The 27660-nt window shown below is 34.6% G+C and overlaps 2 protein-coding genes across 10 annotated transcripts in view; one reads left to right on the top strand and one right to left on the bottom strand.

Annotated features, from left to right (window-relative positions):
• LOC106054821 (ATP-dependent zinc metalloprotease YME1L-like) overlaps positions 1–7083 on the top strand; it is a 23780-nt gene extending 16697 nt beyond the window's left edge. For all 5 annotated transcript variants that reach the window (XM_056003603.1, XM_013210877.2, XM_056003602.1 and 2 more), the window contains 3 exons: positions 393–544; positions 1446–1646; positions 4351–7083. In XM_056003603.1, the coding sequence (XP_055859578.1) occupies positions 393–544; positions 1446–1646; positions 4351–4584 (587 nt within the window). In that variant the 3' untranslated portion in view covers positions 4585–7083. The remainder of the gene's footprint in view (positions 1–392; positions 545–1445; positions 1647–4350) is intronic.
• LOC106054813 (cysteine sulfinic acid decarboxylase-like) lies at positions 6379–27660 on the bottom strand. Of its 5 annotated transcripts, none has more exons than XM_056003605.1 (15): positions 27507–27631; positions 26532–26767; positions 25780–25875; positions 25416–25500; positions 16769–16899; positions 16346–16436; positions 14300–14406; positions 13018–13133; positions 12140–12274; positions 11304–11485; positions 10488–10566; positions 9643–9842; positions 9199–9253; positions 8754–8843; positions 6379–8172 (listed from the first exon to the last, which is right to left on the bottom strand). In XM_056003605.1, the coding sequence occupies exons 3-15, from the start codon at positions 25823–25825 to the stop codon at positions 7999–8001; spliced, it is 1491 nt and encodes a 496-aa protein (XP_055859580.1). In that variant the 5' UTR covers positions 25826–25875; positions 26532–26767; positions 27507–27631; the 3' UTR covers positions 6379–7998. The 5 variants fall into 5 exon arrangements, with proteins under 5 accessions (XP_055859580.1, XP_055859584.1, XP_055859582.1 ...); XM_056003609.1 differs by having other exon boundaries at positions 27577–27631; XM_056003607.1 differs by lacking the exon at positions 26532–26767 and having other exon boundaries at positions 27577–27660.

Raw genomic sequence — 27660 nt, 5'->3', positions numbered from 1 at the left:
ATTGTTGTTTTTCTACTTGACACTAACATTTCTACTTCCCTGGATTAGCCAATGCTGTAGATTTACAACCAATTAATTCCATTTGTTTTTATTATACACTGAGAAGAGGTCTCTGTTGAATGTTAAGTTTAGACCTTTTTTTAAAAAAAAAAAATATTTTTCTGTCATTTTGACTAAGTAGTTGTGAAACAAGAAGCTGATAAAGTTCCCAGTAATTTTACAAAACTTTATCAACTTTGCTCTGTTTGTTTGTTACAAATTTTGTACATATTATTTCTCATTCTCAGAACATTTTTAAACTTAGTACAATTATTCATTGCCTCTAAGTTCTGCTAATCATTCTTACATTGTTTTTAAATATATATTTGGTGGCATAATTTTCTCACTTGCAGGCCCTGAAAGAAAACATAGGATACCAGATGAAGAAACAAATTTAATTACAGCCTATCATGAAGCTGGACACACACTTGTTGCATACTACACTAAAGATGCTACGCCACTTCACAAAGTGACCATTGTACCAAGAGGGCAGTCTTTGGGGCATGTATGTTACACTTTAAAAAAAATAATAATAGTCAATTTTTCAACACACTGGTTTTTAGAAGACCTGGTAATGATACATACCTGAAATCTGGCAAAATTAATTATTTGATTATTGTCATATCTTTTTTAATGAAAGATAACTTCCAAAGTTATTTGCTCCTTAGATTTTGTGGCTATTGCAAAGCACTTGGTCCATAGAAAGCAACTTCTGTGCATTCTTGTCCATAAGCCACTGAGCTTCAAAGACTCATGATTCATACTTTCACTGGCGCTTTACAAATAGCATGTCAAAAAAAGCTCTTTTGGCATGTTTTATTAAGATAGACTGGGAAACCTTCAAATATGTATTATTCTGCATAATGTGAAAGCCTTACTATCTGTCTACTATAAGGGTTAGGGTCCCCATACCCTTGATTGAGCATTGTATTTTGTATTACAGATCTTAACCCCTCTGCAAATCTTATACACAAGCCCATTGCTTTATGTTATTTGCAGGGGTTACATTACTTGCCCTCATGTGAATCCATAAAAATCCTTGAATTATTCATTCAGTTTTAAAACAACTTTGTATGATATTACATGCATTATAGAGTGGAAATAATGCAGGGGCTTAGTAGTTATTACTGTATAACACAACAAAAATTCAAACAAGCAGGAAGGATAAATTTTGTAAAAGTTTTTTTATTCACATGTACCACTCATTCCATATTTTAAAGTTATTGGTTGAATGTGAGCTTAAGATATGGCTTAAGAAACACATGAAATTGTTAGAATTAAAAAAAAAATTAGAAAGCAAAATATTCGGGGCTGTGAATATTGAATTTAAAATTGGCGAGAATATTATGTAGAAAGACTATTTATTAGTAAAAATTACTAAAAGTGAATATCTTTTCAATGGACAGACCTCCTTCATTGATGAGAAGGAAATCTATAACCGCACTGTATCCCAGCTGAAAGCTTCTATAGATACATCCATGGGTGGAAGAGTTGCTGAAGAGCTGATCTATGGACCTGAAAAGGTCACAACTGGAGCATCTAGTGACCTTCAGCAAGCTACCAGAGTGGCCACTGCAATGGTAATGGCTAATGGCATGTCAGAAAAGGTAAAAACTTAGGAAGATTTTAGTTTTCATTGTTCTAGGGTTGTTGTTTTATTTGTTCTTTTTTGTGTGCCAACTTATCCATATCAGCTAGTTTAAAAAATATCTTAGTTCAGGGTTCGTAGCCACCTTGAAAACCTGGAAAACACCTTGAATTTTATATTAAATTCAAGGCCTTGAAAAAGCCTTGAATTTCGTAAAAAAGGGTGAAAAAACCTTGAATTTTAAAACTGGACCTTGAGTTCTTTCCCTCCCGATACCTGGTGTTTATTTTCGTTTTTTGCCCGGTTACATTGAGCTGACCAGTGACGACGCGTCCACACCGCCATTCGCCCACTTGTGAAGCGCGACCTCGTGATTGAAAACGACCTTGGCTCAAGCAAGCATTTCACTTAGCACTGTTTTCCTTTTACTGTTACGACTGAAGACGCGCTAAATCTAGTCTGTGGTGACTATTGTCTATAACTAGAGCAATTAGCAGCCTAATGTGAAGGCTACACCCCTCCGGGCCCTCCCTCGCCGAAAATCTTCTTGTTGTAACAGTAAGAGTGACTTCGCGTGGAAAGTCCGTAGATCATCTTATCTTTGTCTTTCTGAGTATTTTATTAGATTTTGTATTTGGAGATTATGATTCAGTGTTTAAGTATAATTGCTACCGGTACTTTACTTTTGAGTCTTCTCACGATCCATCCTTCTCATCTAGCTAGAAATAGTATCTAGATTTAGATCTAAGTTAGATCTAGTGAAGATAGTTCGCGCTTAACCTGAAAACTCCGTGAATTTTAGTTAATTTAAGGATCTAGATACAGGTACATCAAATGTCTAGATTTCTCTAGAAATACGCTAGATTCTAGATTTACGCTAAATCACCAGAATCTAGTGAAGATAATTCTCTCACAGCCGTTAAAAATCCGCGAAGTTTAGTGACATTGAGTTAGAACCTATAGAGTCTAGATCTACGATAGATTCAGTGAAGATAATTCGCACACAGCCGTGAAAAGTCCGCCAATTTAGTGACTTAATTAGATCTAGACTGTAGAAGCAGTGACAGCCGTGAAAAGTCCGCGAAGTTAGTGACTTAGATCTAGACTCTAGATTTACGGTAGATTCAGTGAAAATAATTCGCACACAGCCGTGAAAAGTCCGCGAATTTTAGGGTCTAGATTTACGGTGATTCAGTGAAGATAATTCGAAAAAAGTCCGCGAATTTAGTGACTTAGACTTAGATCTAGACTTAATTTACGCTAATCCAATAGAATAGAGTGAAGATAATTCTCTCACAGCTGTGAAAAGTCCGCGAATTTAGTGACTTAGATCTAGACTCTAGATTTACGGTAGATTCAGTGAAAATAATTCGCACACAGCTGTGAAAAGTCCGCGAATTTTAGGGACTAGATTTACGGTGATTCAGTGAAGATAATTCGAAAAAAGTCCGCGAATTTAGTGACTTAGACTTAGATCTAGACTTAATTTACGCTAATCCAATAGAATAGAGTGAAGATAATTCTCTCACAGCTGTGAAAAGTCAGCGAATTTAGTGACTTAGATCTAGACTCTAGATTTACGGTAGATTCAGTGAAAATAGTTCGCACACAGCTGTGAAAAGTCCGCGAATTTTAGGGACTAGATTTACGGTGATTCAGTGAAGATAATTCGAAAAAAGTCCGCGAATTTAGTGACTTAGACTTAGATCTAGACTTAATTTACGCTAATCCAATAGAATAGAGTGAAGATAATTCTCTCACAGCTGTGAAAAGTCCGCGAATTTAGTGACTTAGATCTAGACTCTAGATTTACGGTAGATTCAGTGAAAATAGTTCGCACACAGCTGTGAAAAGTCCGCGAATTTTAGGGACTAGATTTACGGTGATTCAGTGAAGATAATTCGAAAAAAGTCCGCGAATTTAGTGACTTAGACTTAGATCTAGACTTAATTTACGCTAATCCAATAGAATATTGAGTGAAGATAATTCTCTCACAGCCGTGAAAAGTCCGCGAATTTAGTGACTTTAATTAGAGTCTAGATCTACTGTAGATTTAACGAAACTATTTCGCACACAGCTGTAGAAAAGCCCGTAGAGTTATTTTGGTTGTAATTTACTTAAAACTAATGGAAAGCAAGTCAACTGCTATAGTAAGAATGAAATATTTTTTTTACAAATCTATGTCAATTTAAGAAAATTTCCAACTTCAGATTGCGACAGTTTTAGCTGAATTACATCTCATATTTTAAAAAAGTTATTCTTCTGTAGTGCAAGCTTGTGTGTGTTTTCTAATGTATTAAAAAGTTGCATTTAAATGCTTAGGAAACACTAGAGATTAATTTTTTATTTTTTTTTGGAGGTATGATTTCAACTTATCAGCATACATTTTAATGTGGGTTTTTAAATTTAATATTTATATATATATATTGTTCTTTTTACATATTAATGTCATATGTATGTAAATATATATACATATATATTGATTGCTATGGTGCGATGCATACCTTGAAAATCTAAAACTCTACCTTGAAAACCTGGAAAATACCTGGAAAATCATTCATGAAATTGGCTATGAACCCTGTTAGTTTGACAGCAATGAGTAATCATTTTCTGGTCATATTCTACATAAATTGTACCACATAGCTGTAATAATATTCTTTATTGGTTAATATATTGTCTAAGATAGCATTTTGAAACATCTAATGTCCATTTTTAACTTTCAGGTTGGGTTAAGATCTTTTACTGACAATAGTGAAATCAGCCCAGCACAGCGTGAGGTTATAGACTCAGAAATTCGACGCTTACTTCAGGAATCCTATGACAGAGCAAAAAATATTCTCAAACAGCATCACACAGAATTAGTCAATTTATCCCAAGCCTTAATGAAATATGAGACTTTAGACAAAGAGGAAATTAAGGCTGTCCTAGAAGGGAAGAAAATACGAAAATCTTTGTAAAATTAAAATACTTTTTTTATGTTGGCATTGGTTTCGATATCATCTCCAAAGACCTCAGCTAGAGTTGTGGAAATTAAACTTTTTGAGTTTGGCCAGACATCTGTTTTTAGTTTGTACTCATTAATTGTAATATTTAATCACACTTTTTGTTTGAATCAAAATATTGAAGATCTCTTTTCAGTACTGTTGAAATTGTGTTACTTTAGTAGTTACTAGTTGCAGTGCATATGTGCATTACATTGGAGTAACTTTTAAAAATATCAACATTCAACACTAGAACTTTGAGGATGATTTTAAAAATAATTAAGAGACATTGTGCAAACAAATGCTTTTTACCTATTTGGGACTGAAGTTTCAATATGAAGCTTTTATTTGTTTCAATTTTTTTTTTCTTTTAAAATACATCAACTACATAATGTTTGGCTGATACACTACTATGGACTAGGCTAAATAAGATACTGGATGGACATTTGGCATGAATGAAGTCTGTATGCTATCACATTTAGTAAGTGGACAAGATCATTCCCTCATGTCTCTCTAATGTTCTTCAAGGGACTTCCCCTTTTCTGGTACAGTTGTCTTGGCCTAAATCTTCCAATATATTTTTAGTTGTACATTTTTTAAAAGGAGATTTAAGGATATCTTTTACATGACCATTTCACTACAACTGGAGACTCCCTATGAAGACAGGCAATGAGGCATTTATATAATTACCTCCCCTATGTTGGGCTTCACTGTGAGGTGATGACTGTCATTTTTTTCTAATAGAGGATCAGTAATGCACACAAGTAGCTCTAATGTACAGTTCTTCCAGTGGAGTCTCGTGAAAGACTTCTGTTGTTAGTACCTTTGTTTTAAGGCTGAATTTCAAAATGAAGACTATCTTTCCAACTTGAAAGAGATTCTACTGTTGTACCTTCTTGACATCCAGTTTTTAATGAATATATAGCAATGATGTAAGATTTCTAAAGTACTATTTCTTATAATAAATCTAACAGACTATCTTGTATTTATTTTCACACTATTCTGAGTTGTTTTATCCCTGTTTCATTACTTTGGAATTAATATTTTTTTTTAATGAAATATTTTAACATTTATTTTAACAGCTTTTAAAAATCTGTTTTTAAAACTTTTTTAAAATTAAAAAACAAACAAACCCTGTAGGTTTGTCAGGTTGAATGTCATTCATCATTTCCACTATGAAAGGTTAAGTTGGTTCCATGTCATGCTGGTGCTAGTGATACTGTTAATTGTTTATATACTTTCATTGTGTCATGCATTTCATTAAAAATAATAATTACAATAAATTTAGTTTTTGTAAGTTTTAGCTTATAGATAACATCTAGGTTTTATATAGATAGATAGAGAGAGAGAGAGAAAAGTTGTGAATTAATAGTGTTAATTTATAGTGTAGTTCTGAATTTAATTTTTATAAATTGCTTAAGACTTGCTTTTAATAAATATGGGTTAATTTAAAAAGATGCATGTCAATTTATGAAATAGTCATGCCATAAATATATACTAAGCATAGACAAACAATGAATCATCAATTTCTTGAAGTTTTAAAAACTTCATGTGATTATTTTGACCAAAAATCTCCTACCCAAATATGTATCTTATCCTAAAAAAGCTAAAAGAAAAAATCTGTTTAGATGCTGCATTTCCAATCCACTGACTCACTTTTCATTCATTTTTGCGCTTGAGATGATGGATGAAAAAGTATCAAAATTTAATCTGTAATTCCTGAAAATGTTAGTAAAACTATGCATTTCACACATTCTTAACAAAAGCAGCTTATTTTACCAATTCTTTATTCAGTTTGGTCTCATATATTTACAAAACAACTAAATGTTGAATAGCACAAAACAAAACTTAACAAATAGCTGTATAAATGTGTACTACATGTGATAGGGAATTTTATAAGAGCTAGATCTTCACCCAGATACAGAATTTGAGAATTGTATTGTCTGTGTGTGTGCAGGAATTAGGAAATTAATGCACAAGTATAAAGGACTGTTAAATTTAGGCTTTGATTATGTCCACCTTGGTTTGGTGACAGCTTCAAATTATTAAAGAAGAGTATAATGTAATAAATGAGGCAAAAAATCATTGTGCCTAGCTGTTACATCCTAGTGTAAATGTGAAATGGTGCGAATGCATGTTGAAAGAAGGAAAGAACCAAAATGGCGGAACAGAAACAAAATAGTGTTGATGAAGATTAAATTATTTACAAACTATGACATTGCCATTTTGTGTTGGTATATCGTTAAAAAGAGTCTCATCATATAACAAGACGTAACACTAGCCAGTCAGTAAAGCTAGTACATATGAGGTGCTGTACATGGAATGTGCAAGAGTAAACATTTTTACAAATGTGGCAACAGTTTCTCACATTTTTTTAGACTTATGAACATGAGGATAACAGGTTCAAGAGTACATGAAAATATATTGCCAGTGTCATGTAATTCAAAGTTCAGTAACAAGCAAAATATTTAAAAATATTTAAAAAAAAACAAAACACAAGCTTATATTAAGTGTATAAATTTTAGTTTGTAATAAAATTTGTAATAGATCTAGAATAACAATAATAAATCTGTGCAATTAGAAATATTTTTACCAATTGTTTTTGTTAAGCGCAATTTCATGCTTCTAGCTTTCGCAATACGCTATAATCCTCTGTCGGCCTAGGTTGTTGAGTAGTATGGTATGTCTTTCAGGTGAAATGAAACAATAAAACTAACCTCTTTGAGAAGCAGTGAAAATCCTTCTGTCTTGGCAATCTTCTGTCTGCCAGTTAGAAAGGGGTGGGGGAAAAAGAAAAGGGTATTTGGGTAATAGTTTTTTTTTATGTATTTATTTAATAAAATTGAATGACTTGAATTCGAACTTATGGGCTAACGCTTTCTCAAGCCAACACGGTAACCACTCTGCTAGTGAAGAGCGTATGAACATGAAAGATTGTATAGTTATCTATTGTTTTTATTTCATGTTTGTGTTCACTAAGCCTCAGATGACGACCTATTATAAAGAGGACTAATTCAGCTTATACCACCACTTTAGTAAAGTACTATTTCTCATAGTTGTTAGAGATACCAAACAAAATAATTAATTACCAATAGCTCTGTGTAACTAATTTTTGTACTGAGTCTTGTGTTGCCAGATAAAAGCAATAATTGCACACTTTTCAGCTTGATCCGAGATTGGATGTGGGAGAAATAACCTGTACAAAACTTTTACCAGACAAAGAGAGTGAGTTGATATAAGCTTTGTAAAAATTAGATTAAAATTGAACATTTTCTACACATTTGTTGAATAGGAATTAATGACTACAATAGTATGACTAAAGTGATCCCAGTTGTGTTTCACAGAACAATGAAAGACTGTATGGGTCTAAAATGTAAATAGCAGACCCACTTAAAGGTCACATCCAAGCCGAATAATTTCATTGACAACAAAGTCCATGTCTGAATTTGTAATATTGGGATTGACTAGAACCATACGAAAGAAATTGACAAGATCACCATCAGGCTGGTAGCCTATCATCAGAGTTCCTTGTTCTGTCATTCTCTGCTTTACTACAGGGGCCACCTGCAAGACAATACAAAATTGTGTGTTGAAGCTTTAACTTGGATTGAAAAAAAGACAGTAGATTTTTAAAAAGACAGTAGATTTTGGATTAAGTTAAAATGTGATACACTATAATATAAATGTGCCTATGTCAATATAGAGACTAGACAGACAGGTACAATAGTAGTAGTTGTTTTTTGTAAAGTGTATCTTTTCATATTATATCATGCTTGGTGATCTATTCTTATTTCTTCTGTAAACATGGAGGGGGGGGGGGGGGGTCCTAGGAGAACGTTTCTATAATGCCTTGCTTAGGAAACCATTCAGCTTGAATACAGATTTGAACTCGAGACAGCTTGATAGGTAGCCAATTGGTTAATGCCACTCAGCCATAAATCCTACAGTTCAGTTATGTAAAAAAAAATTGTTGAGATTGAATGAATATAGTCTACCAAAATAAAACCTTTTTTCATGATGTGTTAACTACAGGGATGAGATGAAACGGATTGTTCGAATGGAAATTTTAAAATGTATGAAGTTTAAAAAAAAAAAAAAGGAGAGTAAAACCAATGGACAAAAAAATAAAACAAATGTGTACAAACATTGGAAAGTTTATTCCACCACTCTTCATTTTGTTCACATGACCTTAAACTTGGTGGAATGTACCAAAAGCAGACATTAGTACACTCAGGCTGAAAAAAAAAAAAAAAATACAATTGTTTTTCTATCAAATAATTCCAAAGCTGTGGGACATCATTGGACATTTGAATTTCAAAAATGTTGGGAACATTTAAATATAATTTATTTATTTTTAATGAGTGTGAGAAAGAAATCTACATTTTACAATTCACTGTGTTAGGTGCCCCCCTCCAACCGCCCCCAAAATGAATCAGGAATGAAACTTCTACGCAACTTATTTTCTGCCTAACTTCTGTTGTTTCAAATCTGCTTCATAGAAAAGAAGTGTGAACATTTTATTTTCTCAGCGTATTAGGTTGTTGAGTAGTATGGTATGTCTATCAGATGAAATGAGACAATAAAACTAACCTCTTTGAGAACCAGTGAAAATCCTTCTGTATTGGCAATCTTCTGTGTCAAATAACTGCAGATTAAAAAAAAACAACAACTGATGTTGTAAAAAATAAATCATTGCTTTGATTTCTATGATTATCCAAGATTTGTTTTGCTATAATTAAAAACAAGAGCTTCAGGAAATTTAACCAAGTTGAAGATGTTTGTAAAAATGTTTGTTTTTTGCATGTTTCTGATGTGAGATTTGAAGAGAATAACATCCTAGCAAGACAAGGTGATGGCAGAGGCAGGGTTTGAACCCAGACCATTTAGACCACCAAACCACAGCCCAGAGTGCATACCACTCAACCAAATAGCCATCCAACAGTAACAAATGATAGTAAAAATTTAAAAATTAAATATTTTTTTACAACTTCTTTAAAAAAAATAAGTCTTGAACATAAACATGCATTATTGTACCTAGCACACTCTAACAAGTGCTCAATCTCAGCAGCCAATTTCTTTGTTCCCTTTGCCTTCCACATGAGCCACAGTTTGAGGACATCCACTTTCCTGCCACACTGCAAGGACTTGTCTCCAGTGTCAAAGCTCACATCATAGAATTTGTCTTGCTGGAAAAGATATTTGGCTTTGAAACTGTGACACTCACACAGTAGATCCTGGTGGAAGATAGTAATAGAAACAAAGATTAGACACCTAGAACTAATGTTCTAATTAGATTCAAATATTTATAAGCTGAAGACTTTCTAGAGATAATATTAATACTTCATATAGCCCCTAGCCTTGTGCTAGGACATAAAAATCTTCATTTCTTCATGAAAACTCAAGTCACATCTTCAAACTCAAAAACAATCTCTTTCTTCTTATTATTAAAGCTTGATGTGGGAGTGTCACAGTAGCATTAGCACTGGCAATCATTGAGCATGTCAGAATAAGGAGAGAACAAAGTCAATCACATAACAAGGAAAGCAATTAACAATATTGTACTGTTGAAAAAAAATCTTTAAAATTGCCTAACTAGCCAATATCAATTCTAAATATAATATGTTTTAAAGAAGGTAGGTGGACATAGTGTTACAGTAAGATGGCTTAATAGTGTTGATGTGCTAATAACCCTAACTTTCAAATTACATAAAAACTTTCAATGACATCATTGCTATGTGGAACAAACAATGGTTAAAGAGATACACATCTAAAAACAACGTAAAGTAAGAAGAGTAAAGTTCCCCCTTCAGACCTTGCAATCTATTGGCAGATGATGTAAAGGTAAAAAAAACAATGTACATAATAAAAATGTCAATAACCTTGTGTCTAGTAACAAATAGGGAGGCTTGTAGTGGAACACACAACATCTTGTGGGGATTCCAAGAAACTGAATCAGCCCTGAGTAGAAAGAATGATTCAACTTTAGGTTGAACTGATCATTCTAAATAATTCCAGAGAATGCATACATCAATTTGTTTAATCTTAAAATATATCTTGACTATTTTATTTCCAATTTAGTTCCAAAATTAGTCTTATTACCATCCCACAAATGTAGAGATTTAGACTTACAAAATATAACAATTCCTATATTGCTTCTTTGATTAGGCCTACTCTTATTGGGTATTTCAGCATGGTAAATAAATGTTAATTATGGTCAACCTATGACTTTATTTCAAAATTCTTAATATCCTTATACTTTCCCTATGTTGTAAAAATGACAAAATCAAACTTACCATTTGGGTTTAATTTAAACATTTTTTTTTTTCAAATCTATATGAAACTAAAATACTATTTAACTTTTGTTACAATGGCTATAGAAGAAGCTCCCAATATTGGAATCTCTAAAACCCAAAAAGTACAAATTCAGGGCTATTAAGTGTTAGAGACACTTCAAGGGATATTAAAAGTGAAGCTACAATCTGATGTAAAGCAGTAAATCATAACCTAGTCTAAACATAGTGGGAAGCGTGGTTGAGAGGCTAAGTGCGCTTGAACTTGGCTTGGCTTGGCTACCTAGAAGGGGGCTCGAGGTTCGACACCCGACTCGGGCAGAGACAAAAGCTGGGCAGGACAAATTTGCTACTACATTGTAGATATTAAGATTCTTTTGAAAGACTGTGTTAAACAGTATTTACTTTTCAATTCCATGAAGCTTGTGCCTTAAATTCTTGGACAGCAGCAGACTTGCCCCCCAGGCTCCGTCAACATGCATCCACAGTGCATGCTTCTGACATATATCTGCTATAGCATGAAGAGGATCAAAAGCACCTAACACTGTGGTACCAGCAGTAGCATTGACCATTATGGGTATTCGATTCTATCAGAAAAAAAAATATTTACACATTTGATACTGTCATCTCAACTAAACACTTGAGCTAGAACAAGCCAAATACAATTTATTAGCATCATGATGAAATCAGTGGCCTTATCTCACCCTGTCTGATGATAGTGAACTCAGAAACTTAAGGTATTTAGTTTAAAGTCAAATCTAGTGTCTGCTATCGGCCATTGATGAGAGACAAAAGTTCAAGAGCAAATACTAATTAATTACTGTATTAGGCTTTTCAGGTGAACCCAAGACTCTGCAGCTCAAATACTAAACAATATCCTGAGCTTATTGAATCTAACAAAAAGACTTCACATGGCAAATTTTGTTGTCTAATTAGTTTAACCATATTCTACCAAACATCTGGTACACCTTATACAGCTAATAAACCAATTTATAATTTTCTGCAATCAGAAATATTAACCAACAACCCTTTCTTAGTGGATCTAAAAGTCTAACTAAAAAATATCCACCTAATAATTCTTTATTTTATTATAAAACATCTCCACATATTCAGACTCAATTAAAATATAATATAATATACAGATCTATAAATTGTTTATTACAGGGTAGTTCAAATTGATATAATATAATACATGGATCTATAAATTGCTTTTTTTTTTTACAGGGTATCTGATTGCTGACCTCAGATTTAGCTTTCACAATAGCTTTGTCTAATTCTTCTGGGATCATTCTACCTCGTTCATCTGTTTTGACAGTGATGACATTATTCATCCCTAGCCCCATGAAGGCTGCTCCTTTCTTAATTGAATAATGGCCCTATGAAGCAAAAAAATCAAAACACCAGAGAACTTTGTAATTATAAAATAAATGAGTCAACTGGGCTAATTGTTAATCGTAACCATTAACTATAAAAAAAAAAAGAATTGGTCAATTAGTAATTTAAGAAGTTATCAAAACAGCTGACAAAGTAAAACAAAAAATACATTAATATTTTTCAATGATTCCTGCTAAAAAATAATTTGTTCATTAACTAAACATTCTGAAGAATGGAATGTCATGACAGTGAGTGGGTTGGGCTAAACAATAGTGTCAACAGGCCGAAGCACATGTATCATGTGACCTGACAGAGAACATGGAGGTGTCCATTAAAACTAGGCTTGAAGTTCGGAAATTCAAGAAATACAAAAATGTCTGATGCAGCAATGTGTATTATAATATTTGGTTCTCAATTTAATTTGTTTAATGTCAAAAATTTCAGTCTAGCTTAGTGTTTGGATGTTTTCTGTAATTGTTTCTTATTTAATTATATGTTTACAGCTTATTATTTACAGCTCATTGAGGAAATTTAAATCTTAATTATTATTTTTGTTTTCTCATTTAGGCTATCAGTGAAAGAAAAAGAGAAAAGGTATTTTCTGTACCAGCATTAATAGTTTACTGAGAACTTTGCAGTGATCTTAATTTTTTTTTTAAAAGCAATAAAATCTATTGTTTGGTAAATTACTGTCAATGTAATGAGCTGTCCTCATCAATAATTTTTTTATGTTCAGAAGTCTTACTTTTTCTGATGTCATAACACACATTGTAGGAAGAGCAGAAAGCCCTGTTAACTTCACATCAGGAAACATCTTATGTCTGGCCAAATTGAGAGCATACATGTTAGACAATGAGCCACCTTTGAGAAAAAAAAACACTTGTTAAATCATATTTTATACTTAGATGCTAAATATGCAGCAAATAAATCTTGTAAAAAAGAAAAAAAAAGTGACTAAGACTTTTAAAAAAAAAACAGCCAATCAGCGAAAGGAAATTTTTATTTCAGAAAAATAATTTAAATTAAACTGAAAGTGATATTGTTTATGGACAATACAGATGTATCAATTAATATAATCAAAATTTTTGGCTAAGAAGCACCCAGATAAGTTGAAATAAAAACCAAGGTAAGTGAATGCTAAAGTTTGAAAGTCTTGACCAAATGACTGGTTTTGCTAATTACATGAAGACAAACATCCAGCCTGAATATGTTTGTTCTTTCCTCTGACCCCAGAGAGACATCTGGGTATATCCAGTTGATGTGAAGTAACAGAGAGAAGGCAACAGATAACTGGCAAAAACTGCTTGACTAACTATCAAGGTGGCACAATTTCTAATCTCATCTCAAGCTGAGTTGTATTTGCTGAGCACCTATAGGCAGCATGGAAACCTTCTCCCAGGTAACCCCCACCCCACATGTCCACAAAAGAGATTGGACTATGCAACATGAAAGCAACCTTTTTTTTAAAAAAAAAGAAGGAACTATGTAGAGGGACATAAGAGAGTGCAAGGCAGTGATCAACATAGGTGAAATATTAAGAAACAAAAAATGTGAAAGGTCACCACTAAATAAATAAACATATATATGCATAAGTTGTTATGTTTACTTTGAACAATCAGTATATCTAAGGAGTGGACAACCTACAACTCTCCTACCCTCTAATAGATCACCTAAGAGATATACTGATGTATGCAAGGGCTTCATGATCAACACCATCGGTTGAGAAAACGAAGTGCAGTATAGGTCTACATGGAGGACAAAAATAAGGAGGGATCTTGGATTGCAGCTGGTGTATACATCAGAAGCATAAAAAAGGCTGAAAATGCTGCAGCATTTTTTTAAATTTCAATTTAAAAGCCTTGCCTGTGATTGTAAATGTGTGTCAAGGATTTAATAGTCACATCAGAAGATGCAAAGAAAAAAGATTGTCTTTTGTGACAAAAAAATGCCACAGACTTTCATCAACCAAATAAAAAAAAAATTTTAAATAGAAATTTAGTAAGTCATTAAAGAACATTCCAATGTACCTGGACAAAACAGGCCATCCCCAGTTTGGAAACCAATCAGACCTTTCACTTCCTCTATTACTACTTTTTCCATCAAAGTAAAAACTGGTGCCACTTCATATGTATATCTGAGAATAAAAGGAAAATTGTTAATACTAAATAATTTGAACTGTGAAAGAAATTCAGAATTTTCAAAAATATGTATACATTTTTTGCAATAAAATAAATAAGTTCAGATAATAATCTACAACTACTATTTTTGTTTATAATGTGCTATATTAAAACTATATGTTATAAACTCATCTTTTTATGTTACTTATAGAAATATGATTTATTTACTTAGAATTTAGACTTTCCACCAGATACAGTTAGGCATAGGCCTACTATATCTATATTTTTAAAATATATTTGCTATGAATGTGATTTCAGTAATTCTGTAGAAAGATGAGAAATTTGTCCATTAATGATTATTTCAAAATACTCTTTGAGAACTAGCAGTGGTGACAGTTGATTCTACTTAGTTCACCTAATTTTGTGAAAAGCAGACAACACATTAATGTCAATAATTTTTTTTAAATTTAAGTTAACTCTGGACAGTTGTCTATTTATCTGCATAAAGTTTCCACACATAGTAGAACCACAAGTCTCTAAAATATCAATCATTCCGATTTCTGTATAACTAATACATACATACATACTTATATACTTTGCCTTACTAGCACAGATACTAATGAGGCAAGGCAAATAAATATGACCAGTAATTAGATCTAGGTGTCATGTCAGTGACCCCCTTTCATTCTCTAATTATAGTAATGAAGTAATTTTTCATTCAGTGGTGTATAGAACCGAAGATAAAGTTCCTATTTTTTTCTAGTTTAGAATTAATAATGTGGTTTGTGTAATGGCAAACTGCCTTTTATTTCCCAACATACATCATAATACAGTTAGAGGTAAGAAGAATCATAGACAGCCTTACTCCTTACTCATATATCCATAGTCTTTTACTCTATGATCATGTCTGCTTTTAAACATTTTTTTCCTTACCCCCTTAAAAAATATTAAATCAATAAGCAATATCTTACATGTTACCATTATAATTTTAATAAATAACCCTGTTATAGTACTGTATATACCAACTTTAGTAGATGACAACACTTAATTGTAATGGGATAGAAGACTCAAAAGTTAAGTATCAATTATACATAAAACACTGAACCATAATCTTCAAACACAAAAACAAAATCTAATAAAATACTAAAAATACTTGTTTCATATGCTAGGACAAATTTGTACAATTGCTACTTCTTCCCTAGCGCTTTTAGAGCATGGAATGGGTTGCCTGAGCTAGCCAAGAAAACCAGTGACTTAGCAGAATTTAGGTCATTGGTTAATATGCATGACTAAATGCATGACACATAGGACATAATCATCTTCTTTTTTGAAGTAACGTCTGTATAATATAAGATAAGATTGTTATTATTTACTGTGACAAAAATAAGGATGTAGGCTAAATCAAAGACTTATTTCCACTAATATTAGAATATCACTATCATGTTCAACAGACATAAGTATGTAAAGCCAGGTCAAATTGAATAAGTGTGAATCAAGGAAATTTCTAAAAGTCATTGAAGACACATTTTTATAAACAAATATGCAGGTCAATAAGAAAAAAACGTTTTAAAGAAAAAGTGAATGAAGGGTCAAGAATAATCATAATAATGAAATCTTATCTTATCAGTTACAACTGACATTGTAGAGAAGATAATTATGTTCTATACACCTATCCATTTGTTAATCTAGTCATGCATGTTAATTAAAGATTTTAACTCTGCTAAGTCATTGGTTTTCTGGGCTGTTTCAGGCACCCATTCCACGTTCTAATACTCTTATGAATTTATCCTAAGCAAATAGAATAAGAAATGATGAGTGAAGATAAAAGCCACAATAACTATTCTCATTCTGTAAATGTGAATCCCTAATACCCAGAAAAGTACTTAGGAATTGGTGCTGGAACTATTGAACAATGCAAATAAGCTGGCCTGGAATGATAGTATGAGGTCAACTTACTGACTAGTGTTAAGAGCGTCAGACAACCAAGCTCCAGATAATGCATGAAGATCTATCCCACCATACAGCTGATTGAAAAAATGTGGATGACCTGCAGGCAAGAAGAAAAGAAATAATAAAAGTGGATAAAATTATATTTATAAGCAAGTTTACCTGGTACCAGAATAACCAAAGTTTATCTAAAGGGAAATAACTGCTAAATACTATTATTTTGGCTAAATACTGCCACTTATCTAAAAAATTACAGGGTTTAGCTCCATTTCTGTTATATAAAACAAAATTAATTAATTAGTACAAACCGACTAACTGGGAAATGGGAGAAAAACATGTTCAAAAGACAGACAGACAAACAGAGTGAGTTGATATAAGTTTTTTAAAAACAAGCCTTGGCTTGTTCCAATTAAAGTTAACCCTTGTACTCACCAGTTCGAACACTATAATGTATAATTTTCTCACATAAGTTCAACAAAGTCTTGTCACAAGTGGGTTCTAAGGATAATTTCAAGTCAATGCATTGAGCCAGATCAGCAGGATGTAAAAACTCAACTACCTTTCTTTACAAAATAAAAGAGAATGAAATTGTTTTGTTTTTGTAATAGTAAAATTGGATCTATGACAGAAAACAAGAAATATTATTATAACTTCTATTTTCCACAAGCTTTTTAAATTGAGGAGAAGCCACTATTAGTTTTGTAATCTCTCTGTCCAATGTCACTTGCAGATCTCAAAAACTAGAAAAGATACTGAAAACCGATGTCAAATTTTACATCTTGCAAAGTACTGGTGCAATGGCCACTCTATATCTTGTAAAGCAAACTATTTTGTTTTTAAAATTAAATATTTAAGCTAATTATTTAATATAATCTGCATTTTTATTTTGCATAATTCAAAATCCCAAAAGTTGGGCTTGGCTTAGGCTTATATTTTCAGATCATGATTACATCTTGAATTTAAAATTTTTATAAATGATAGTTGAACTTATGCAATGTTGTATTTATTTTTACAAATTTAATACTGTTTCATCTGTGTTTACAATAAGCCATGTGTGTAATAATTTATAAAAAAAACATTTTAATTTTGATTGTAGGACAATCCCTAATATACATTTCCATTTCGTTTGTCCATGAGGTAGGTCTAGGCCTATCAATGACCAGATGACCAGAGACAAATGTGGTAATTGATGCTTGACTGAGAGACAGAACTGATTGGCTACCTAGCAAAAGGGCTTAAGTTTTGAAACCCCACTCATGCTGTTTTATGGTTGCTGAAGGCCTAAAGGCAGCATGGAAACCTTTCAGATATGTGTACTCTCTCCCCCACAAGTTGGATCATAGCGCACTGAGCAAGTTATAAATGAGCTATACAAAGCTATTGTTTTAAAAATCCTGTCACTCACTGACATCAAGAAATAGGGCAAATGAGGGAAATTTGTAACATGTAATCAAGTAATGACATATATATATACAGTGCTTTTTTGTGATGGTATGCACCAGTACAGCATACCTGCATCTTTTTCAATGTGGAGAAAAAAATTATTTCTTTTCTTGTATTATAAGTTTTATCATTAATATATTAGTAGTTAAAAGTTAGGCAATTCATCACTTAGTACCAGCACCTAATCATTTAGTACCGGCACCTATTTTTTTTTACCAAAAAAGCACTAAGCTGTATATATATATATATATATGTATATATATATATATATATATATATATATATATATATATATATATATATATATATATATATATATATATATATATATATATATATATATATATATATATATTGTTATGACTTTGCCATGCGCACCGCCATCCAAGATAGTGCAGAAAGAAGGTGCGCACTATCTGTGACCAAACAAGCCGGATGTTGATATGATTTCCGCCCAAGTAGAGAGCCAATATGGAGATGTTGTGCTCAAGGCAGATGTCCTTTGTGTTTGTCATGTCTCCATGTAAATAAACGTCTATGTCCTCGTTGAGTTGCCTCACTTAAGTTATTACAATTGGTGTCAGAAGTGGGATTATAGGCAACTCAACGAGAGGAGGTAGGATTTACAATGGCAGCTTTGAAACGATTAGACCAACTCTCCGTTAGAGAGCTTAGGAAGGAACTTCGTAACCGATATGAGATAATTGGTGGTACCAAGGAGGTGCTTACAGCTCGTCTCCGGCAAGCCTTGATAGATGAAGACGAAGATCCAGATTCCTACTTATTTGAAATTAAATCGGAGATTCATGAGCTTATTGGCAAGATAAATGAAGGTATTGATGCAATGTGTGAACAAATTAACAGTATGGGGAAAAAGGTAGATAAAATGGTGTCTCGAGTAGACTCGTTGGTAAAGGAGTTGCCTGTAGACTCGTTGGTAAAGAAGTTGCGTGGTCAAGACTGTGGCTGCACAAACAGTGGTGACGGAGACGCTGGGAATTGGAGCACCGTCTGTGTCTGTGTTGTGGGCAAGTCTTGTGGTTGTGACTTTCAAGACGAAAAACGTGACAAGGATTGCTGTGATGATCTCAACGAGATGTACCGAATCGAACGGAAAGAGACAAATGAAGAAACTGAAGACTGTTACGTGCCTGAAGCGTTTGTTCCTGTTGTACCTGTTACCAGTACCTTAACTGAAGTCTGTTATGTGCCTGAAGCGGATGTTCCTGTTGTACCTGTTACCAGTACCTCAATGAGCCTGACGGAGCAAGACAACGTTGGGTCTGTGTTCAAGCCTGTTGCTATGGACCTTAATGACATCTGCCTATCTGCCGGTGCTCACGAGGGAAATTCGAAGCTTGACAACTGCATCCAGAAGTTTAGCATGAACTGTACGTGCAGCGCATCACACATAGAATTTAGATGCCAAGAAAACCACCAACAGGGCTTATGTACTTCTACCATCATCATCGACATTGGCATAGATGAATGTCAATCAAACCACTCTAAATCTGAGCTGTCAAGAGGAAGACATTTTCCACTTGAACCTGAAGAGACCTATCTTCTGGACGTGAGATTGTTATCTGAGGATGACTGCGGTGCATTGGACTTTGTTTGCAACGTGGCTGCATGTGAACCTGCAGCTCCCTTTAGAGGCGTCTGTCGGGAAGGTCTGCTGAGACACCGTGTCCGATCAACGGCTGTGCTGAAGAAAACAGTGCTCGACCCTATATCTTTGTGTGGCAAACGGCCACGTCATCATCGCAACAACAGCCTGGTCAACTGGAGAAAGAGAAAGCGGCACTGGAGGAAAACAATGCGGATGGCTTCGTGGGGAACACGCTCCCTGCCGCCTATGGCTCCCACTGATCGACCTCCACCTGAACTGTCAAACCTCAGCTGCAGTGTTTCTTTTCGGGACGAAAAGTGCTAAGACAGGGGCAATGTTATGACTTTGCCATGCGCACTGCCATCCAAGATAGTGCAGAAAGAAGGTGCGCACTATCTGTGACCAAACAAGCCGGATGTTGACATGAGTAGACTAACGATTTCTGCCCAAGTAGAGAGCCAATACGGAGATGCTGTGCTCAAGGCAGATGCCCCTTTGTGTTTGTCATGTCTCCATGTAAATAAACGTCTATGTCCTCGTTGAGTTGCCTCACTTAAGTTATTACAATGTATATATATATATATATATATATATATATATATATATATATATATATATATATATATATATATATATATATATATATATATATCCTAACTTCTTTTTCTTTCAACCCCTTCAAACAATGGACGCAACTTACATTCTGACTTGGCAAAGATTCTAGAAAATATGGTATGTTGGTATTTTAAACCAAACAATGACATGAAAAATATAAAATTTAAAGAACAATTGTCTACTGATGCCAAAACTTTGTGTATCCATTTAAAAATAAGGAATTTTAGACATTCAACAAAATGCACTCACATGATGATACAGGTAGGCCTATATAAATATATAATTTTCATATAAATAAAATTTAAGCAACAATTGTATAATAATACCAAAATTTGTGTGTACCAATTAAACTATAAGGAATTTTAGTCATTCAACAATTTAAGATGCACTCATATGATGATACAAATTAACAACTAGATCTACTTCATCACCACAAAAAGTCCAGGAACACAAATTATTAATTCTAGTGTAGCTCAGTAACTAATCTAGATCATGACATGATTTTACCTAAAATCATAGTTAATCACTAATATGCTTTTTTTGTATCATATCAAATATTTTCTTACTGTACAACTAACAAAAAAGTACTAGAATAACATATTTTTTCTTCTTCTTCTTCATCGTTCTCATTGTTATGTTGGAGTGTTCATATGACTAGACCAATACATGAGATGAACTGCGCAGTGGTTTCCAAATCAGGGAGCTCTCCATATAGTTTTCTTTCTATTGGGGTGATTTGGGGCCAATGTCTTATACGGGCCTCTTGGTAGAGAGAGCAGTTTTGGAGGACGTGGTCGGCATTTTCTGGTGATACTCCACATGGGCAGATTTCACTGGTTCCAATTTTGAGCTTCCGGAACATGTGTTGTCGCATTCTGTTGTGTCCGGTCCTGAGTCGAAAGATTAGACGCTGGTCTTGTCGGGATAGCTTATAGTAAGCATCATCTTTCTTGTGATTTGGATGGGAGCTCGTCCATTTCTCATTTATTTTATCTACAATTAATTTCTTCATTTCTTCTGGATAGAGAGCAGAGTTTACTTGTGAGTTTGTTCTCCCACTCTTGGCGAGTGTGTCAGCCTTCTCATTTCCTGCTAGTTGTATGTGAGCTGGTATCCATTGAATGACAGTTTTTTTGCTGTTGTGGTTGAGCTTTGTGAGTGCTGTTCTGAGGTTTTTAATATAAGGGGAATCAGAGTTTTGCAGGCTTTGGAGGGTTGTTTTTGCGTCTGTTAGAAAGACAATCTGACTGTGAGGGGAACTTGGATGATTTGCTAGCATGGTAGCAGCTAGTGCTAGTGCTTCCCTTTCTGCTCTGTGACTGTCAGAGAGCTCTCCAGTTGCAAAGGATTTTTCTAGTTTTCCTCCATCTGGCCATTCGATAAGTATTCCAGCTCCTCCATTTGTGGTGGCTTTATGGGATGAGCCATCCGTGTAAACTCTGATCCACTGATTGCTAGGGTAATTGGTATGTAGAAAACAGTTCACTATTTCCTTGAGCTCTGTTGGTCTGTAATCAGATTTTCTTTTTATGTTTTCAATATGGTCCCTTATAGTAGGAAGAGGGCTTTCGTCCCAGGGTGGAGATTCATTATAGTGTATCGAGGATTCCAGAGTAATTTTTCCAAGTTGGTGTTTCTTTTTTAGGTTTAGAGATTCCTGTATGAAATTGGTCCTTTTGAGACGGTTTTTTGTGCCAGTTTTGTGGATTTTTGTTCTGAGTGGGTGCCTCTCCAAGGTTTCCAATTTTGTGAATTGGGAAAGGATTTTTATTTCTCTTCTTTCATCCAGAGAGATCAGGGCAGCGGTTTCCTCCATAGCTCTTATGGGTGTTGTTTTGATTGCTCCTGTCATTATCCTTAGACCAATATTTTGAACCTTGTCTATTTTTCTAAGGTTGGTTTGGGCTGCTGAGCCCCATGCTGTGGCACCATATTCTAGTACAGGTCTTACATAACTGGTATAGGTCTTTTTCAGGATGTTGTGATTTGCTCCCCAATCTGTGCCAGCTAATTTTTTCAAGAGGGATAGTCTCTGGATGCCTTTACTCTGTGTTTTATCTATTTGGTTTTTCCAGGTTAGTCTCGGGTCATAGGTGACTCCAAGATAAGTAGGGCTGTCATTTTTTTCTAAAGCTTCCTTATCTAATGTTAATTTTATTGTTTGTTGTTTTGTTGACAGTGAGAATATGGTATATGTTGTCTTTTTTGTGTTAATGGACATGCCCCAGTCTTTGGACCAATTATTGAGTTTATCAAGAGCATCTTGTAATCGAAATTTCGATGTTCCTACATATTCTTCTGTGCTAATTAAGGCAAGGTCATCTGCATACATGCTGCTCTTAACTTTTTTGGGTAGGTTTTGATTTAGATCGTTTATGAATATTAGGAAAAGTGTTGGGGATAGGACTCCTCCTTGGGGGACACCATTTTTTATACCCACTGTGTGGCTTCTTTGTCCTTGCATGCAAACTAAGGCTTTTCTATTATTTAGGTATTCCTTTATCCAGTTGTACATTCTGTGGGATATGTGATGCTGGATTAGCTTGAGCAAGAGACCTTGTTCCCAGACTTTGTCAAATGCTTTTTCTAAGTCAACCCACACAATTGTTGTTGGTTTCTTTTCTTGAAAGCCGTCTTCTATTTCTTGTGTGATGAAGGCAATTTGATCTTCTGTTGATCTGCCTTTTCTAAAGCCAGCCTGGGCTTCAGTGAGTAGGTTATTTGACTCAAGGATCCATGTCAGCCTTCTGTTTATCACTCTTTCCATCAGTTTGCAGGTACAGCTAGTGAGGCTGATGGGACGGTAGCTATCCAGTTTATTTCTTGGCTTGCCGTGCTTTAGTATAGGGATCATAATGGCTTTTTTCCAGATGTTTGGAATTCTGCCAGATTTCCAGCTAGCATTGAATAATTGTAGCAGTTTTCTTTTGGCTTGAGGACCCAAGTGAAGAAGCATGTCATTTGATATTTTGTCTGGGCCCGGGGCTTGTTTTGGTTTGAGGGCTTTTAGGGATTCATCTAGTTCCTTCATTTTAAGATTAGTGGTCATTCCCAAGGAGTAAGCTGGATTGTTTTCTTTAAATTTATCCTGGATTTCTGAGTTTACATCTTTATTTCTACTTTCATTAATTTGTATTTGTCCTACGCTTTGGAAAAACTTAATGAATTCATTTGCTGCTTCTTGGCCTTTCAGGGGTTTGTTGTCCTTTTCTATTACTATAGGAGTTGTTCTGTTTTCTTCCTGGTTGAGACATTTGGCTATACGCCAGAGTTTGTGGCCATCTCTATCTACGTTTAGTTGTTCTGTTTTTTCATGCCAACTTTTCCTCATGGCGGAAAGGTAATTTTTCCTGAAAACTGCGTTAGCTGCTTTTAGATTTATGTTATTTTCTATACAAGGGTTATTTTCTACTGTGTTTCTGGCTTCAATAGTGGCATTGTGGAGTTGTTGAAGGTGATCAGACCAGTTGGGGATATAATATTTTCTTGCTCCTCTAGGAATTGATTCCTTAGCTGCTAGGAGTATTGCTTTGGAGAAAGCTGAGAATGACTTATTAACCTGATTTGTTTTGCAGTTTATTGAAGTTGTATATAGGTCTGTGAGCTTTGAGAATAGGTGCCAGTTGGCTTTTTTGTAGTTCCATCTGGGGATGGTGGAGTTTTCTGATATTTTGAAGGAGGTATCGATACTGATCAATATGGGTCTGTGGTCGCTGGTGGCTAGCTGGTCTGCAACTTCTCTAGTGCACTTTTTGGATAAGTTGTCTGTTGCAAAGGCTAGATCTGGAGTGGTTGATGTTAGCCAGGCTCTTGAAAAAAAGGTTGGTTTGTCCTCAGGTTTATTTAGCAAGATAAGTCTGTTCTCTGCTTGCCATTCTTCAATTTCTTCTCCCCTGGCATTTAGGTCTGGGTATCCCCAGCTCTGAGAGTGACTATTCATATCTCCTAAGATTAGACAGTCTTCTTGGTCAGGTATTTGAATGTGGTCAATCTCTATTTCCTTGTCTGGTGGGAAGTAGCAGTTAAATAGATTAATATTTCCATCTGGGAGAATTAGCTTAGTTCCCATTATTTCTGATTCTGAGGAGTTGGGCATAATTATGTCTGTGGTAGGGATATCATTTTTAATGAGGGTGAGGATTCCTCCTTTGGGTCTGATTTCTCTATCTTGTCTGATGCAGGTGTAGCCTCTAATGGAGAAACGAAGATTACTGTTCAAATGAGTTTCTTGGATGCAAGCTACATCAATTTCTTTCTCATGCAGAAATATTTTTAGAGCTTCTTTTTTCTTTTGGATGCCCTCTGCGTTCCATTGTAAGATTTTTAGACTTTTGGTCTTGGAGTGTTGGCCAGTAGTATTTACTTTCTTGTCCCTGCTCCTGGCTCCACAGGCAGAGATAGAAGAACCACCAGCTCGCTTGTGTGGGCTCCTTCGAGGCGGAGAGCCCGGCCCCCTACCTGCGCGGCGGGATTCCACAGGCAGGACGCCACATCTATTAGAATCGTTACTGAACTCCAACATAGATGAGGTTGCGTGTCAATGTGTTATGCGCCAGGAGGCCCATTGACTCCGACTTCAGCCTGCTTTTCTTTCTGGGTGTGCTCCCATAGCCTTTGATCAACCAAGATCATCTGCAAGGCAGCAGGTGTTTATTTTCGGAGTTTTCTCTCCTAGATGAACTGCTATCCCTAGCTAACGGGTTTCATCTACCCGGGTTTAGAGTTAGAGCGCCCTATACTCGCTTTTTGCAATCATTTCCCTGGATTTCTGAGATGTTTTTAGTAAATATTCTAACCACTGGAATACTTCACCTCATCCTCCATGACTGCAAACCAGTTGGTCCGCGGCTGTTTATTTGCTATTCACAGCTAACCCTTATATCTAAGGGTCTTTCCCCTATCCGCCACCTGGGGACGCGCTTGGTAGAAGGTGGTAGCTCCCCCAAGAATAACATATAATTATTATAATATTAATAGATCTAGATCGTATATGTCTACGTTAACCCTATTACTACTATTATTCTAGTATTCAATATTGTAGCATTGTTATTAATAGATTTAAACTATCTCTTTTTTTTTTATTTTCAACCGAGAGCCGACAATATCGTCATTTTTTTTTTTTTTTTTTTTTTTTTTTTAAAGTTGTATTTTGGTTTGAAAATAAATAGGCCTAAATCTAGAGTAGTATGGTGTCTGACTGAAAGTCCCGCAATAGTTACAATAAGTAGACTAGAGTCTAGAGTCTAGTTACGATAGCGGATTTGGCCGGCGATCGTGCATCTATGATTCAAAGTAAAAAGGCCTGTAATATAGATTATGATCTATGCGGCTAAATAGCATTTTTCACTTTTTACAGAAAACATTGAATATATCTAAATTAGTATGGAAAATAATTATTAATATTATACTTACGCATCTTTTTGAGTTCCTTTTTGAATAGCATCAGTTAAAATAATGCCAAATAATTTTGTTAGAAAGGCAACTCCATCTAATCCATCTATAAATGAAAATATGGATAGTTATAAATAGATCTAGATATAAATTGAAAACCTAAGCCTAAATTTGGCTAAATAATGCTCTATTCGAAAATACAGTATTTATAAAGATTTAGATCTATATTAGTAGACCTATATAAAGTATATAGGAGGTCATTAATTTTATGCGTTTTTTTTCTTTTTGTTGCAATTTTAGCATATAATATGCTTAGAAACTATTCAAGTGCACTTAATCTTAATCATTTCAGTTGACTGACTTCATGAATGTAAGATATATTTACCAAAAAGTTCATAAAAGTCGCCTCCACTTTGTTCGGCTGGATCCATCCTTGAAACTGTGACCCAATTACGTGATGATTGCTTATTTTGACATAACCCTGATAAAAGTAGAAATCTGGTTACAAAAATTGCCCATTTGGCTTATCAGTTTTAATTTGATCTAGCGGAGAAGAACAAGAAATGTGCCTCTATCTTTGTATTTTTTTTTTCCGAGTATTAGGTTTTGTTTTTTTTATTTGCAAATGTTCCCACTTGCGGTGGACGAAAAAATAATAGCCACTAGGTCTACTTTCTGTATGCCTATAACAACTAAACACCTTTCACGATCGAAACTGCAGCGATTAAATTTACTGAAAACGATTTTATTTTCGCGATTCAGACCCAGGTCAATATGTTTTTTCGAACCGACTATCAAAAAGTAGGCTACAAGATTAATATAAACCAACTTTCTTCCTTTTTTAAACACTATTTTGTGCGTGCATTTCTCTTTGGCGCGAAACTTGCTTTTGTAAACACTTTTTTTTTTTGGTCATATGAAGCCATAATATTGACTGAATGCGTGTTTTTGTGTGTAAGAATGTATAAAGTCGATATGTTGGGTCTTGTCTGCATTGCTTAACCCTAGCTGCATTGTGCGTAACCCTGTACACTTCTTACAGCAAATTAGACAATTCGTTGAAGGATTTGGGAAACACACAATTAAACATTGCACTCTATCCAGAAGAAATGAAGAAACTAATGGACAAGCTCTTACCCGAATCACAAGATGACGCCTGCTATAAACTATCCCGACAAGATCAACGTGTAGGCCCTAAATCTTATGTCTCAGAACCGGACACAACAGAATGAGATAACATAAGTTATAAGTTCCGGAAGCTTAAAATTGGAACCAGTGAAATTTGCCCATGTGGAGTGTCACCAGATAATAATGTCCTTCAGACTGCATTCTTTACCAAGAGGCCCGAACAAGACGGTTGCCCCAAAACATTTCTGTAGAAAGAAAATTATATGGAGAGCCCCCTGATTTGGAAACCACTGCGCAGTTCATCTCATATATTGGTCTAGTCATCTGAATATAATAATGAGAACGAGGAAGAAGAAAAGAAGTTGAACAATTATTATAAAGCAATCTGACTACTTTGACCATTTATTTCGTTATTGATTGGGAAGAAGTGTATCCGAACCGAAGTTGATGCTGCCGAATGTAACGCCGGTTGATGAGTAACTAAATTCAATAAGTTTTATAGTGCTATAGCATGTTTCAATTTTCTTCTGTCACGTTCTGTGACCTACAGTTTCACGAAAATGGGCTGTGACGACCGTATAGCCTAATAATAAAATTGAAAATAATAATTTTGTGTAGGCTAATATAATGCTATAAACAATCACAATGTAGGCTCAAGGCATGACATAATAAATCAAGTTACGATTGCAAAAGTTTTGAAAATTTACGCGTTTATGTTCTTCAATCAAGGGAAACATTTTTGTTTGAGCCGAAAAACGTAGAACTCCATTTGGAGCGAGTTCTAAAATCATTGGACTGTGTACTGAAAAGGGTTAAGGTATTTGCATATTGTTGTAACTCTAAGGTAGGCACTCAACGAACAGATAGGAGGCAAAATGATGTATTTATTTTATTATATAAGCTATCAACAAATAGTTGGAGTTCCACTATAGTCACAGGGAGTAACGTCTTATGTCCTAATTAATACCATAACACAGAACAGACCACAGACACACTTCCTAGTGTCGCTCCAGGTCTCCCAAACAGTTCCCTAGTAACACAGGACAGCACTCACCGCCAGACTTCCATGACTTCAGCCGGATCTATAACAGTTCTTCGTCCTGTCTAAACATGCCTTCTACTACTTGTGTTTAATGGC

The sequence above is a fragment of the Biomphalaria glabrata genome, chromosome 11 (assembly GCF_947242115.1).
Source record: "Biomphalaria glabrata chromosome 11, xgBioGlab47.1, whole genome shotgun sequence".
NCBI lineage: Eukaryota > Metazoa > Mollusca > Gastropoda > Planorbidae > Biomphalaria > Biomphalaria glabrata.
Note: the sequence above shows the minus strand (reverse complement) of the source record. Positions and strands in the feature narration are given on the sequence as shown.